Genomic DNA, 15,681 nt, shown 5'->3' on the forward strand with positions numbered 1-15,681 from the left:
TTTGAAAAGGGGTCCTTCAACCAAAAAGGTTTGACAACTATTGTTGTAAAGTACAGTACAACTGTTGCTTCTTACTGTTACCTATAAATAAATAAGTAATGACCGATGTCTCTTCATATTGGCAAGTAATGGCTTAAATGTCTTTCTTGCATTTATCCCACTCTAGTTGCTAACGAATCATTATGACAGATGTTGGAAATACTACTGTCTTCCATCTGGATGGGCAAATTATGGTGTGACCTCTGAGGAAGAACTCCATCTGACTCGTAAACTCTTCTGGGGAATCTTTGAATCAGTGTCACAGAAGGTATACTGGAAAGTGTAGATATGTAGCTAAACCATAATATAAAGCATTGTTATGTCAGCCTTTTTTGGAGGGTAGGGTGGAAATGTTTGTGTGTGTCAAGGTGAAGCACGTTTGTGTTGGGGAATGAAACACTTTTTTTCCCAATTTTGTCATGCAGTGTCAGCATTGAGTATTCACAGTTCAGGTGCGGCGTTTTCTCTATTTTGTCTCCTCCAACAATGTATCTCAACTCCAACCTCAGAGCAGTATCCTATGCATCAATGAAAGTCAGCAGGCAGTTCAACTGCAGAGCATAGCACAGATATGCCCAGTCCTGTCTACAGATGTGTTTTTGAGTAAGGGTCACTGAACAGTGAACAAAAACATGGATGCTGGATGATTTTTTTTTTCCCCCTCTCTATCACAGGATTACTTGGGCCCATTATAATCCCACAACTACTCCCGCATCTGATACCAGCTAACAACACAGGAAACAGGAGCCGGGTCTGTTTTCGGATCAGAAACCTGCCTCCAGTGGGAAACTAATTAAAGTTAAGATTTGTGCATGAGGAAGCCCTTAATTGTTATGGAGATGGATTTCCTGTCCACTAAAAGCCAGTGGAGGCAGGATTGAGAGCAGGGTCAGATGAAGTGTGGGACTCCTTTAGAATCCCATGACAGCCATCACTAAAACTGCTGGTTGTTGTGAGGGAGAGATTTGCAGTTTTTGCCAAAGCCTTCCGCTGCACCAGAGGGAACTGAGATGTCACAGAGGAGCCAGAGGCCTGGCATCTGAGGCAGGGCAGCGAGCCTCAATCTAATGTTGGAGGCAGTGAGAGAGAGGAGGGAGGTCCTCTTTCTGGAAGGTGGCAGGAGGCAGCCATTACGTTGTGCAGCCTTTCTGTTCAATGTCATCTTCTTCCGCCTCCTTTTCTTCCTCTCTCTCCTCCTGTTCCTCCCCATTGAGCTGTCTCCTTCCAGGGCCTCTTTGTTCTCAAGGTCCATATTTCTCTAAAGGGTCATGTAATGGAGAACCCAGCAGACTGCCACAATAACCAAAACCCTTGCAGGAGGTTATTGGAGGGCAACACCCAACCGGTCCAGGCACTGGAATTGCTTCTTGAGAAGTCGATGGTTATCCTACTGGGCAGATGGCATTGGTTATATCGCCTCTGTGCCTCTGTCTGGAGCTCCCGTAGACGGGTCATTGGCATCTTTTCAAGGTATACCCCTTGTCCCCTAGGATCCGTCCATGCTCTTAGAGGCTTGGAGTGAAGATCTGAAGTAACCTGGACTGGCAGAGGATGAAGGAGTCATTGCAGCTGGCATGAAAGTGAGCGCACACATAGAGGAAGCTCTCATTGTGGTCATAGACCAGTTGGACATTAAGGAAGTGGAGCCCTATTTATTGATGGATTGCGCTGGCCTGTTGCTGGGTTCCTTGATGGCCACATGGTTGCAGTTGATGAAGCCCTGTCCTTGGGAGAATCCAGCAATGGAGGAGAAACTCAATGCCCTCTGTCTCTGCAAAGCTGTGTCTGTCCAGCTCTGACAAAGAGGGCATCAGTGACCAGCAAGATACAGTGGTGTGCAGCTCCTTTCAAGGAGACAGAAGGGAAAACGTTCAAGGACACAGTGACTTTGGCCACTGGCAAGGCATGGCAACCAGTGCTGCGAGGTGCAAGGTCTTCGGCAACAAGGGCACAGATGTCCGTGCCCATCTGCCTGGTGAGTCGCAATCTCCCACAGCAGCACTGGTACCTGGTCATCTCCAGGTAGCCTCCATCTTGAGCTGTAGATTCAGCCTTGAGGGCTTGGCCTCCGTTGCCTTCCTGCCCCTCTTTCCTCTCCTGTGCCCGGGGTTCTACCCTTCATACAGAGGGTGTTGCCCCTCATCGCAACAGGGTCCAAAAGCTGACAGTTGTGCTCCTATTGCCAGCATGAGCCTTCCTTCTGGGCAGGTGGCGACCCAAATGTCCATGGCAGCCTTGACCCCTGCTTTTCTGCTCCTGCAATGCCAAGGGGGTGCCAACTCTGTTCAAATCTAATTGCCCACTCTCCCTCTACATGCGCAGTGCCCCGGTCACCCCATTACCAACTGCCTAGTCCGCTTTTGCCCTGCTGACCCTCTTTATGGGGCTGGGGTGCTGCCCTGAGGCAGCCATGACTGGCTCTCCACTGTGTACCTGCCTCCCTTCAGATCTGTTTCTGAAGGTGGGTAACTAGTGTGCCCCTTTAAAAATTTAAAGCTCAAACCTTGAGAAGCACTTATCAAGCTTTTCAACAGTTTTAATTGGCCTCAATTAGGAGGAGAGTGGATTCCTGACCTGCCTTTTCCACCCTAATGTTTATTGCCAGCACTAGGAACAGCAGCTTGAAATTCACATAGCACTCAGTGCCGATATTTTTGGGACAACCCTCTTCCCAACTTCAGGGTCATATTTAACCCCGAGATGAGCTTCTAACCTCATATTCGAGTCATCGCTAAGACTGCCTATTTCCACCTCCGTAACATCGCCCAAACTCTCATTCATGCCTTCATTAATTCTAGACTTGATTATTCCAGTGTACTCCTGGCTGGTCACCCACATTCTATCCTCTGTAAACTTGAGGTCATCCAAAGGTCTGAAGCCCATGTCTTAACCCTGTTCACCTATCACGCCTGTTCTCAGTGACCTACATTGGTTCCTGGTCAAGAAACTTCTTGATTTTAAAACGCTCATCCTTGTTTTCAAATTCCTCCATGGCCTCACCCCTCCCTATCTCTGTAATGTCCTCCAGCCCCACAACCCTCCAAGATATTTGTGCTCCTCTTACTCTGGCCTCCCAAATATCCCTGATTTTAATTGCTGCGCTTTCAGTTGTCTAAGCCCTAAGCTCTGGAATACGCTCCCTACATCTTTCCGCCTCTCTACCTCACTTTCCTCCTCTTTTAAGATACCCCTTAAAACATGCCTCTTTGACGAAGTTTTTTGTCATCTAACCTAATATTTCCTTACCTGGCTCGGTGTCATATTTTGTTTTATAATGCTGCTGTGAAGTGCCTTGGGAAGTTTTATTATCTTAAAGGCACTATATAAATATAGTTTGTTGGATTTTGTAACTTGTAGTTGAGGAATTTGTGTTAATAAACATAGGGTAGAAATATGGATATAATGTGATTACATGTGTTTTGCAGAAATATGATGCTGACTTGTTCAAGGCTGTCATGCAGTGCCTGTGCGCGATAGCTGGTGCACTACCACCAGATTATGTTGATGCCAGCTATTCTTCCAAGGTCGAGAAGAAAGCTTCAGTTGACGCAGAAGGAAACTTTGACCCAAAACCTGTAGACACTATGAAGTATGAATTGTTTAATATTTTTCTCAGTTCAATTTCAGACTATGGTAGACTGTTTCTGATTAGTCACTAATTCTCATTCCTGTGATTTAATGTTTTGAATCGTACAAAATAGATATCTGTAGTCATTAGCGAACAATGCTGCATTCTCATAGCTTGTTTCAAAATCATTTTTGTTCTTTTCCATTTAGCAGCCTTTTGGAATTCTGTCGTATTGATTTTCTCACTAGAAAGAAATCTATTCCACATGCTCATGTGCTGGCACCCTTAGTGAGTGGCTATTATGGTGGTAGTGCAGACTGTTGCCCTTTATGGCATGAATCCATTTCCAACCTCAGACATTCAGTACTGGCAATGAAAGCTGCTAATCACCACTCTCTCTGTGACAGTTGCCTAACAGACCAGACACAGACATCTTTAACCCTCAGTTCTGGGGGAGACTTAACAGAGCAGATATGTCGCACAGTACTAGCAACTGGAAATAAGTTCCCTTTCTCCCAAAAGGCAGGGAAAGAATAAATGATTTTTTTTCAAACATTATAAAAACTACCCTGGCTTTCCCAGGGTGACTTTGAAATCTACGGCAGGCAAATAAACATAAGTATAAATTTTCACTCTATACAGAGTGACTTATTAAGTTTGATGCTTTAATATAGCATAATGCAATGATGATCATTATTATATTTCATCATAGGTTTTTCCACTTTTGCACATGTACCATATATGTATCACAAGATGTTATCTTCAAAACCTTCAAATCGAAGTTGACCAACAAATTGGAAGCATCATACATATATCGCAGAACACAAGTCCATCTCATTGGAACCATTTCAACCATTCGTTAATGTTCAATAAACAGTAATGCTGTTTTTTTGCTGAACAGTTAATTTTAAGAAGTCATAAATTAAAAGTGAAATAAACCAAAGACTAAAACAAAACATTGGACTCAGAATTTTACTTTTACCCTTTTATGTATTTGATGAACAAGATTTTGTGATTTCATGCAGTCAGCAAACTGTTACAGATTGGTAAATTGAAACTTGCAAAGGTTTATTTCAGAAAGATACCACAACATATTGTATAGCATATATGATGGCATCTTTATAAGTATTCTGTTTACATTTTACATTTAATTTGTCTGATCACAAATGACAGAGTTTGTCAAGAAATGCTTTTAGAAAGAAAATTCAACTAAGTTATAGGGTTATAATTGAAATCAGAATGTTCTAGTTTATAATGCATAATCATTGTTTTTTGTAGTTGCGTAAGAGAAAATATGGCTTTTTATGCTATATTATCAAGGGCAGTTAGGGATGGGCAACAAATGTTGGCCTTGCCACCATTACTCTCATCTCATGAAAGATTTTTAAAAAACTAGATATTAATTATCAATCCACAACAGAATCTCAAATTTAACAATAAGAATAAACTGTCACAAACCATAATCAGACAAAAATGGATGTAGAATCATGAGACATATTAGAAGGGATGACTAAGCTTTGTCAATGAAGTGATTTTAAGGAGGGCCTTAAAGGTGAAGAGAGAAGTGGTGAGGTGAAGGGGCTTAGGAAGGGTATTCCAGAGCATGAGGCCTAGACAGCTGAAGGCACAGCTGCCAGTGGTACAATGAAGTTGAGAATGAACTTGAGGCTAGAGCTTAAAGAAAGTAGAGTTTTGGAGAAGGTTACAGAGACGGGGAGAGGGAAGGTCTTGAAGGGATTTAAGCATTGGGATGAGAATTTTAAATTGGACGCATTGTGGAACTTGGAACCAATGTAGATCAGCATGAAGAGGAGAGAGGATAAGCGGGACTTGGAGTTGTGGGAAAGACGTGCATGGCTTTGGGAGACAAAAGATGTTTAAAGACTTTGAAGAAGGTTGCAAGAATAGAGGAGTTAAAAGTGACTTTTTGAAAGGGGGGGTGGACTGACAGTGGTTTTGAAAGTAGAAAGATTATCATCTAGCATGGGAGCCGGTGTAGTCACTGTTGTAATGTAGGGAAATATGGAAGCCAATTTGCCCACAGCAAGATCCCAATACAACAATATAATAACAACCAGATGATCTGTTTTAGCGATATTGGTTGATGGATAAATATTAGCCAGGTGTTTAAGGAAATAGTTTGTAGAGGAGCAAAGAAGCTCCAGATTAATACAGGAGTAGTGGACCTTTTGGCAGAGGTGTTTGGTGTGGTCAATGGTGTTTGGTGTGGTCCAGCTAGTTCTGATGGTGGATGGCTAAACCAGTTGTGTACCAGACACACTGAACTTAGCACCCCTTGGACTTAAGGGAGTGAAGAAGGGGAGCATACTAGAGGGAACTGCTGGGTGGAAAAGGGTAAAGTTTTCACCAGAGAATCAAAGGTGGGGATGAAAGAGTGGTTGAATAGATTGACATCTCCAGAAGTACCATGTTGAATGGAAGGCCAACAATTAGGCAGTTGGCAGCTTGAAAGTGCAATTTTGTCCAGGGATCTAGGAGGATGTGTGGTTGCAAAAGGATCTGGGATATGGGTGCTGAGGGATACAAATAAGTGGTCAGAGATGGCTTTGTCTGTGATTGAGACCATGGGAGTTAGCAAAGTTGGGGTTTGGCTATCAATATAAATAGGAGAGTTATGTGTAGGGAGAGGACCATTTGATTTTTCAGGACTTCTTTTGTGAATCAAACCATTTGGTGATATGTGATGATTTTTACAGTGTCATAATTCCTGAAAAACTGGACCCTATTATCAACAAGTATGCAGAGTACACACACGACAAGTGGGCTTTTGAGAAGGTATGATATTTCTACTGCTCTGTTTCTTAACTCCGTTTACTACACTAATGTAGAATCTTCAGCTAGATTTTTGTGTACTGTAAAGTCTCTAATTTGTATGAAGCATTATGTTAAGTTGGTTGTTTATTGTAATCAACCACTGCAGAACATTCATTATTTTCTGCCAATCTCATGGTTGGTGTTATGAATCAGGCTTTCTTCCAACACTTTTATGTGTTCACAGAAAACAGTACAGTTAAGATCAAAGCTCCTTTGAACAAAAATTTGCTCCTTTATGCATGCCTTCTAGGAGATGCATGCCAAGGGACTAACAATTATGCTTTATTTTGGGTATACCAGATCAAAGAGCTCATAGGATGCCTACCATGCTCTCCTGTCTACTCCAACTGGCAGTAATTACCAAATTATCGGAATATTATTTTCAATTTAAACCATAAAAATTTATTTGTAAGTAATTCAAGCACAAAGACACAAAAGTTTCTGAAGGTGCATATTCCCAATGAAGATAAAACCAGTCTACAAGAGATTAAATTATCTTCATAATGTGTTTGATAATGAGCAAGAGGTTTGGAAGAAACAGTCTTTCATATACTTCCTGATATGATGTTTGGAAATGAATGATGTGATATTCTTGTCTGTATAGAACTCTAGTTGAAGAAACTGAAACAGCTGAAAACTAAACTTGAACTAGAGACATTTAGTTATATACTAAAATGGAATTGGCATGGCAGTGGCTTTATGGCAAAAAAAAAAAATCATATCACAAGCATTAATCTTGGCATATTAAACATCTTTTTCTCAAGAATATTCTCTGATGGTCAGCTACTACAGACTGGTATATCAAACTATGGCTGCGCGTGAAGTATTATAATTTGTTAGTGAGAAAAACTGTTGCGCTCTTGAGTGAGTACACAATTCAATTGTATTATTGGGCTTGCCATAAATTGCAGTCAAATAGTGTGCTCATCATGTATCATTGGAAACAATACAATGGTCAATATCCTGTTACTGTCATCTGGTGGATTGTTAAACATTGGCTGGAATTTTACGCCCCCAAACAAGCGGGCTGGTGGTGGAGTGGTGGGGGGGGGGGGGTCGTAAATTGAATGGGAGATGAGGGGGCTGTTCTCTACCCCCTCCCACCCTGGTGCAAATTTACGCAGAATTTAGGGCGAGAAATGGCCCGCCTGCCCCAGGCCAATCAAGGCCCTTAAGTAGCAAATTAACTGGTACTTAAGGGCCTCCGCCTGCTGCTATGGGTATTTTACCCTTAGCTGACGGGCGGCTGAGATCTGAGGTGAAATCAGGCGGTCATCTTGTGGGCTGGGGGGTGTTGGGCCTTCCTGATTGTGCTCCAAGAGGGGACTACCCCCAAAACCCCAACGCGCAACACTCACTCCACCCCCTTACCCGACCATCCTTGCTTCGCTGGAGCCCGACCGATTGTCCCCGATGAGGCCCTATAAACAACTTTTTTCCGGGGCCGTCCTTCATTTTCTTGCGATGGCTGGGTGTAGTCCCAGCAGTGGCCACCGCTCCCAGAGGCGCTGCTGGGATTAAGAGCTGCCGCCCCACTGATTGGCTGGCAGCTCCATTAGGCAGGACTTCCTGCCTCAAGGAAGTGGAAGTCCCACCCAAGACCAATTAAAGGCTTGGGGAGTGAAAAATCCCGGTCTGGTTCCCCAGGCTCGGTGGAGGCGGGCTCACCACTGACTTTTCAGCCGGTGGATGGGGCCTCCCGCCCAATGAAAAATTGTGGCCATTGTCTCTTTTCAACCTGCCAACTTCATTAAAATGGGTACCATCGGGCTAAATGACTGGAAAAGCTATTAATTAGTTAATAATTCTGCTTATTAGCTTACACTGTTCTTCTGCAAAGAGAAATTTCAATTCTATATGACCATGTCTTAATTACCATATATTTTTAACTGCTGGGATAATAAAGGGAGTTTTAACCCTTCATGATCAACAGAAATGAACGGGAGAGCAGTTAAAATAGAGCAACGCCATTTCTCATACAATTCCTATTCCTCACTTTCATGCTGCTTGTTTGCTGGCAGACAAGGCTCCAGCCAGATCTCTGCAGGAGTCTCATTAATAAATGCATATCGGGATCCCATGCTGTCATTCCTGGAACCCTCCCTGACAGCACTATAGATGTACCTGGACCACATGGACTGCAGCAGTTCAAGAAGGTGGCTCAACACCACTTTCTCAAGGTTAATTAGGGATGGGCAATAAATGCTGCCCTAGCCAGCAATGCCCACAGCCCATGAATGAATGAATAAAGAAAATGGGATCCCAATGACATTTTAATCTGCTCCTGAGCCTGGCAGCTGCCCCTTTTTTTACCGGAGCCTACAGACAGCCAGCAGACCACTGAAAATCTTTTCTTTGTGGGATCAGGAGGACTGGAATGCTTCTTGAGGCCTTGCACTCCACCACATCTCCAAAAAACCCTTAAGACTCTCGGAACAACTCGTCTCATGTCATTTCCTGCTGTTGATGGCCTTCTCTTGATATTCATTGCCAACGAATTCCCACTTACTGCCCAAATCAGGGGAGCAGCTGATCAGCCCCATTCAAATGAGGCCCAGCAATTAAGATCTGCCAGGTTTCAGGCTGAATTTCGAGAGCAGGAATGCTGTCTGCTCTCGCTGGCTTCCTGCAGTGAGTTAAAACTGGCCCTATTGGGTTAGCGTTGAATTGAAGGATTTATATGCAGGTAACTAAAGGAATTTTGTCCAAAATCAAAAGTACAGGTAACTAGCACTGCTGTAATAGTCAATATTTTCAGGCATGTCAGTTAAAAATGCAAAGGAAATTGTATTCCTCTATAAATAAATCTTAAATAGCAAGATATAAAACCCTGACTAATACCTGGAATGGGCGGGTTGTCTTATGAGGAAAGGTCGGACATGCTAGATTTTTATCTGCTGGAGTTTAGAAGAGTAAGAAGCGATTCAATTGAAACATACTAAAACATCTAGGATTCTGAGTGGTCTTGACAGGGTGAATAGGGAAAGGATGTTTGCCCTTGTGGGAAAATCTAGAACTAGGGGTCTTTTCTTTTGGGCCTCCTTATCTCGAGAGACAATGGATACGCGCCTGGAGGTGGTCAGTGCACATCTAGGATTCTGAGTGGTCTTGACAGGGTGAATAGGGAAAGGATGCTTGCCCTTGTGGGAAAATCTAGAACTAGGGGTCACTGTTTAAAAATAAGGGGTCGCCCATTTCAGACAGAGATGAGGAGAATTTTTTTCTCTGAGGATCATGAGTCGTTGAAATTCTCTTCCTCAAAAGGCAGTGGGAACAGAGTCTGAATATTTTTAAGGCAGAGGTAGATAGATTCTTGATAAGCGTGGGGGTGGAAGGCGGAAATGTGGTGTTGAGGTTACTATCAGATTTGCCATGATCTTGTTGAATGGTGGAGCAGGCTCGAGGGGCTGAGTGGCCTACTCCTACTCCTAATTCGTATGTTTGTATGTAAAATGCAGTCTATTTTTCATTGCAGATACAAAATAACTGGAGTTATGGTGAAACTATTGATGAAGAGGCCCAGACTCACCCATGGTTGAGGCCATACAAAACGTTCTCTGAAAAGGTATGAGCATTACCATATTCACAGCCCGAACATGTAAAATGCTTCATTTATGTAACCATAGATAATATCTATTACTGTGTACTAGATTTAATTTTTTTTCAAGTTTCTAGTTTGTAACATTTAACAATTACCATGGGTGTTTTCAGGACAGGGAAATCTATAGATGGCCAATCAAAGAGTCTCTAAAAGCTATGATTGCCTGGGAATGGACAATTGAAAAAGCAGGTGAGGGAGTGGAAAAGAGTGAGAAGGGGGAGAAGAAAACCCGCAAGATTTCACAATCCGCCCAGGTAAGTGGAGATTTTAGTAACCTGTTAGTAAAATCTTTAAAGCTAAAGTGGTCTTAATTCAATATTAGAAATGGAGTGTTTTCCCCCCATTCCCATTGACTTCAATTTAGCTAGGGCTCCTTGATGCTACGCTCGGTCAAATGCTGCCGTGATATCAAGGGCAGTCACTCTCATCTCACCTCTTGAATTCAGCTGTTTTGTCCAGGTTTGGACCAAGGCTGTAATTAGGTCAGGAGCCGAGTAGGCCGGGTGGAACAAAACTGAGCAAGAGTGAGCAGGTTGTTATTGTTTACGTGATGCTTGATAGCACTGTTGACGACACCTTCCATCACTTTGCAGACTGATGGGGCAATAATTGGATGAATTGGATTTGTCCTGCTTTTTGTGGACAGGACGTACCTAGGCAACTTTCCACATTGGCGGGTAGATGCCAGTGTTGTAGCTGTTCTGAAGTTCCTCCTAAGTTTCTTATTAGATTTATTACATATGAACATTTGAATTAGGAGCAAGAGTAGGCCACTCGGCCCTTTGAGCCTGCTCCGCCATTCAATAAATTCATGGCTGAACTGATTACTTCACATTTCTACCTACCCCCGATAACCTTCCACCCCCTTGCTTATCAAGAATCTATCTACCTCTGCCTTAAAGATATTCTGCTTCCATCGCCTTATTGAGGAAGAGAATTCCAAAGACTCACGAACCTCTGAGAGAAAATAAATTCTCCTCATCTCTGTCTTAAATGGGTGACCCCTTATTTTTAAACAGTGACCCCTAGTTATAGATTCTCCCACCAGGGGAAACATCCTTTCCACATCCACCCTGTCAAGATCCCTCAGGATCTTATATGTTTCAATCAAGTCACCTCTTACTCTTCTAAATTCCAGTGGAAACAAGCCTAGCCTGTCCAGTCTTTCCTGTTAAGACAGCCCGCACATTCCTGGTATTAGTCTAGTAATGAGGCTAACCAAACCAGATGTCTTTAAATCAATAAATTAACTCTTTTAATTCGAAGAACTAAATTCTTAAACATTATGAAGATATAAACATTTAAAATAGAAAAAGTTCGAGTCCTTGCAAATTTACAGTCCAATGTTGTCCGAAGTCCTCACAGGATATTGCTTTCCTTCTCCAGTGAATTTCAACAATTAACAACTTGCAAACACTTTCAACAGAATCAATCTGACTTTAGAGTTTTGAGTTGTCACAGTCTAACTTCGCTTTCTTCAATTTAAATTTCCAGAGATCTCTGTTTTGGCCTGATGTTTTAGAATTTTGAGAGATAATAATTAAACAGACTAAAATTGTATTCCTTCCGTTTAAATGGTTGAGAGCTCTTTTTCATGTGTCTGAACACAGCTGTATCTTCTGTCTGTGTGTTCTGTTAGAACAAACTGTCTTCCACTAACAGCCAGTTCAAAACTGAATTGTTAACAAATGTATCGCATGAAACTCACTCCCGGTGATGATATCTAACAAGAATGCACCCTTTGAATTGCAGTCTCCATTTGGCTGTTTCTAAGGCAACGAAAATGCACCTTTCTATAACTCCTTAGGCTTTCTATAACTCCTTAAGAACTCCTGGTTCTTAAAACAATACTGATCCTTTGCAAGCCTTAAAGGCAAACTGCATATTCCCAGAAACAAAACTACATGACCCGGACAGCTCATCCCTCTGTCTTTTTTCTTGCAAAAAAGCCCCAGACTGTTCAGTCTTTCCTGACAGTTGTACCCTCTTAGTTCTGGTATCGTCCCAGTAAATCATCTTTTGCACTTTCTCCAGTGCTTCTGTATTCTTTTTTTTGTAATATGAAAATAAGAATCGTGTGGTGTAACCAAGGTTCTGTGTAAGTTTAACTAACACATTTTATAACAAGGGATAATGCCATTTTTACAAACATGCTTTTTCTGGCTTAGTCAATGCTTCTTAAGACTTATAAGTAATCTAAAATTGCTGAAAAGATTTTTATAACTTTTCTACTCCCATGCTGAAATCTTATTTAACTTCAAAATCATATGGCAAACAATTACGTTGCACTAATGATTTTTTATGATTTTACATCTGGTTTTATTTTTGTGATATTTCCATAAATACCGCAGTTACCTAGAAGGAAACACCACCATCTGCAAGTTCCCCTCCAAGCCACACACCATCCTGACTTGGAACCATATCGCTGTTGCTTCGTTGACACTAGGTCAAAAATCTGGAACCTACACCACAGACAGCAGCGGTTCAAGAAGGCAGCTCACCACCATGTGTTTAAGGGCAATTAGGAATGGGCAACAAGAGCTGGCCTTGCCAGCAACACTCACATCCTACGAGCAAACAAAAAAAAAATGTTGTCAATGATTTGCTTTAAGTATATTTTATCTCTCTTAATTTCTGTTGCAGGTTGTCTATGATCCTAGTCATGGATACAGTCCACAGCCCCCTGAGCTGCTGAACATGACATTGTCTCGTGAGTTGCAGGTAGATAGCCTAGCTTGTTTTTGCTTAAGCAATATTGAATTCTGCAGAATAAAATATATCATTTCAGTGTGATTTCGTATCTGCTCAGAAGCTGGCATTTTTCACTGGTCACAGACAAATTATACAAAATTGCATTACTTTGGCAGCAAATTGTACATTGCAATCACAAGGTAAGATGGAAATTCTTGGGATGTCTCACCATATCAAATAACTTGTCTCATTGATTGCCTAATTACTTGAGATTGGCATGAAACTGTTTGATATGTATCTATAAATCTTTTATAATGTAAACTGGATTGCAAATAATAAGTTTTAAAAAAGTGATATTTTCCTTTGGTAATTCATGTTAGCAAAAAGACAATGGCTAAATTGCATTAAAAAGAACTAGCAGATACCTGTTCATGTTTAGCGCTGCTCAAATAGCTGCAATTTAATCATGGGTTCAAGGATATTAGTGATCATTTTTAAGAATACACAGGTATTTGAAGTCCAGGTATAAGAATTACAGGTTAGAGTCATGTGGAATGGAAGATGTATGTAAAAACTGAGTACTGAACCCCAGGAGTAGAAAACTGGATAAGAGGGACTTTCATCCCTTCCTCCACAGAATGGGATGGTAGCAGAATCGAAATCACAATGCAGCACTTACTGCACCCTTCCACTGATGTCCAGGTCTCTGTCATTTTTGTGGCGGTCTTTTAGTGGGTGACAGAAATAGGGAGGAACCTCATTAGCTCCTGCAAATCAGGGTACTATAACATCATGACCATAATGCAGTTTTCAAGCACTTGCACATTGCAAGCCGTGCCCAATTGTAGTTTACATTGTGTGGCCCAACCAGTAGTCCTTGAAGGGATCACTATAGAATGCTCAAAAAAGGTTCTTAAATTATTTTTGAGATTAGGGGGAACATTAATGTCAATTGACCTGTACCAGCTGGGCTTCCTGATGGAACTCCTGGATTTATAACCCCTTCCGATTAGCAAACTGCTCCAAAAGAGTGAGCAGCTCACCAGATTGTTAATAAGGTCCGGTCGTGAAAATGGTTGGTGTGCCATCCGCTTCTACTGGGTGGGTGCTGAGTTTGCTCATCCTGCTTTCCAGCTGATAGAAAGCACTTCCAAGGTTTCAAAACATCATAATAGTACTGAGAGAAGTGAATAGAAGAGTAGAGATTCCTTTCATACAGCTTAGGTGCTGCAACCATTGCCTGGCATATTTTAATGCAGCCTGAGGAGGATAACCTGGAAGTGTAGAGGGTGTAAGAAGTGCATGGCTTTCAGAACAAGCTTACTGAAGCAGCTGTTGTCCCATAAAAGAGGCTGATACCTAAAAATAATAGAGGAGCATGCATCTTGAGACTTGGGCTCAGCTAAGAGGCTGTGACTAAGATGGCCACCTGGCCCATTCCACCATCCACAGTGCATTACCATTGGCACTAAGGGACCTGCTTTCCTTAGGTTTGATGATCAACAGATCCTTTCGGGTGCTACTGTGACATCACAAAATTCAGCCACATTTCCTTGCAGGTAAAAGTGAGTACCTACTACAGAGGCAGCTACTCATCCCAAATGAGTAACTTTTCCAAGGTACAGGGTATCAGTGTATCCTTTAGTAGCACATATTGCACAAAATTATCTGTTTAGAAATTGGTTGCAGCTGATCTTTTAGTCGATTATAGCCTTTTTTTAGGAAGTTATAATTCTTGTTTTAAACTAAGAGGAATTTATAACCCAAATCGCCTAAAACATTGGACAAATTGGAACAGTCCATAGTATGTCTGTATTTTAAACACACACTATTGTATTTTGTAGTCAATGGCAGAGCAACTTGCAGAAAATTACCACAACACATGGGGTCGTAAGAAAAAGCTGGAGCTACAGGCTAAAGGTTAGATTGCATTTTCTGTCATGTGCCTTGATTTATTGAAATAACTTTCCATATGTTTTATGCATTGTCTATCACCATAACTGAATTATTTTCCCCTTCATTTTTAAAAAAGATTTTCTTCCTTCAGTTTTATCATACTTTTATGCTCTTCAGTCCAGGAGGCCACTTTCAGGCATTTGGTCATCTTCTTGATGACATTAGCTGGCACACAGGGATACCACATGTAAGTTGTCATCAGCTCCCCACATGCTCCATAATTGGAAGATGAAGATGACCTGAAGTGTGATTGTGACCATGAGTTTCAGACCATGCAGTACATTACATCAACCTGCCCTTTAAGGTCTGTTGCTGGAGGCACTTCATTTCTCCACTCGGCGTCTCAGGAGACTGTTAAATGGAGAGCCAAACTATACATCCCATTATAAGCTTTTCTCATCATTTGAAAGTAGTAGTAGTATCATGCATTGCACTATCTTTCACAAAATGATGGACACAGCCTCCAGCTGGAAGGTGCAAAAGAGGTGACTAATTCCTCAGATGTACTTACCATGCGGTATTTAAGCAGTGCAATAACACGGTATGAAGTAGATGAAGCGTTTTTGCTTCTCCCTCCTCACAAACTGCTTGTTTGAAGGCCACTTTGTTGAAGCTCAGAGTTTGCCATTAGTTGCTCAGCTGATGTAAGTGATGGATCAGTCTCTTTCCTGGTTCTGCATACTGGAGACAGAGCAGTCAGTAACGCAAATCTTCATTGGAGCACTAATAACCTCTGATCAGCATTACTTCATTGTGAATTGCTTACTGATGCATCGTTTACCTTTTTCTCCTGCTTCCCTCCCTCTCCTGAGATGCTTTACTTCAAAAATGCTCTCTCTGTATAACATTCTCTTTAAAATTCTTTGGGAAAAGTGTGAGGCCAATGTTAACTGCCAAAGTTAGCATAATCTTGTCTTGCATCCTTATTAAAAAGTAACAGACTTCACATGCTACAAAGGAATTGCAGATATCTGGGGCAGGATTTTTAGGT

General features: G+C 41.8%; 1 protein-coding gene across 1 annotated transcript in view; it reads left to right on the top strand.

Moving 5' to 3' along the window:
• Nucleotides 1-15,681, top strand: part of LOC137353168 (ryanodine receptor 1-like) — a 535,610-nt gene that overhangs the window by 306,324 nt on the left and 213,605 nt on the right. Inside the window, exons 51-57 of the mRNA XM_068019216.1 lie at nucleotides 167-307; nucleotides 3,465-3,628; nucleotides 6,325-6,403; nucleotides 9,918-10,007; nucleotides 10,154-10,297; nucleotides 12,687-12,764; nucleotides 14,579-14,654. Coding sequence (XP_067875317.1) covers nucleotides 167-307; nucleotides 3,465-3,628; nucleotides 6,325-6,403; nucleotides 9,918-10,007; nucleotides 10,154-10,297; nucleotides 12,687-12,764; nucleotides 14,579-14,654 — 772 coding nt within the window. The remainder of the gene's footprint in view (nucleotides 1-166; nucleotides 308-3,464; nucleotides 3,629-6,324; nucleotides 6,404-9,917; nucleotides 10,008-10,153; nucleotides 10,298-12,686; nucleotides 12,765-14,578; nucleotides 14,655-15,681) is intronic.

The sequence above is a fragment of the Heterodontus francisci genome, chromosome 40 (assembly GCF_036365525.1).
Source record: "Heterodontus francisci isolate sHetFra1 chromosome 40, sHetFra1.hap1, whole genome shotgun sequence".
NCBI classification, from domain to species: domain Eukaryota; kingdom Metazoa; phylum Chordata; class Chondrichthyes; order Heterodontiformes; family Heterodontidae; genus Heterodontus; species Heterodontus francisci.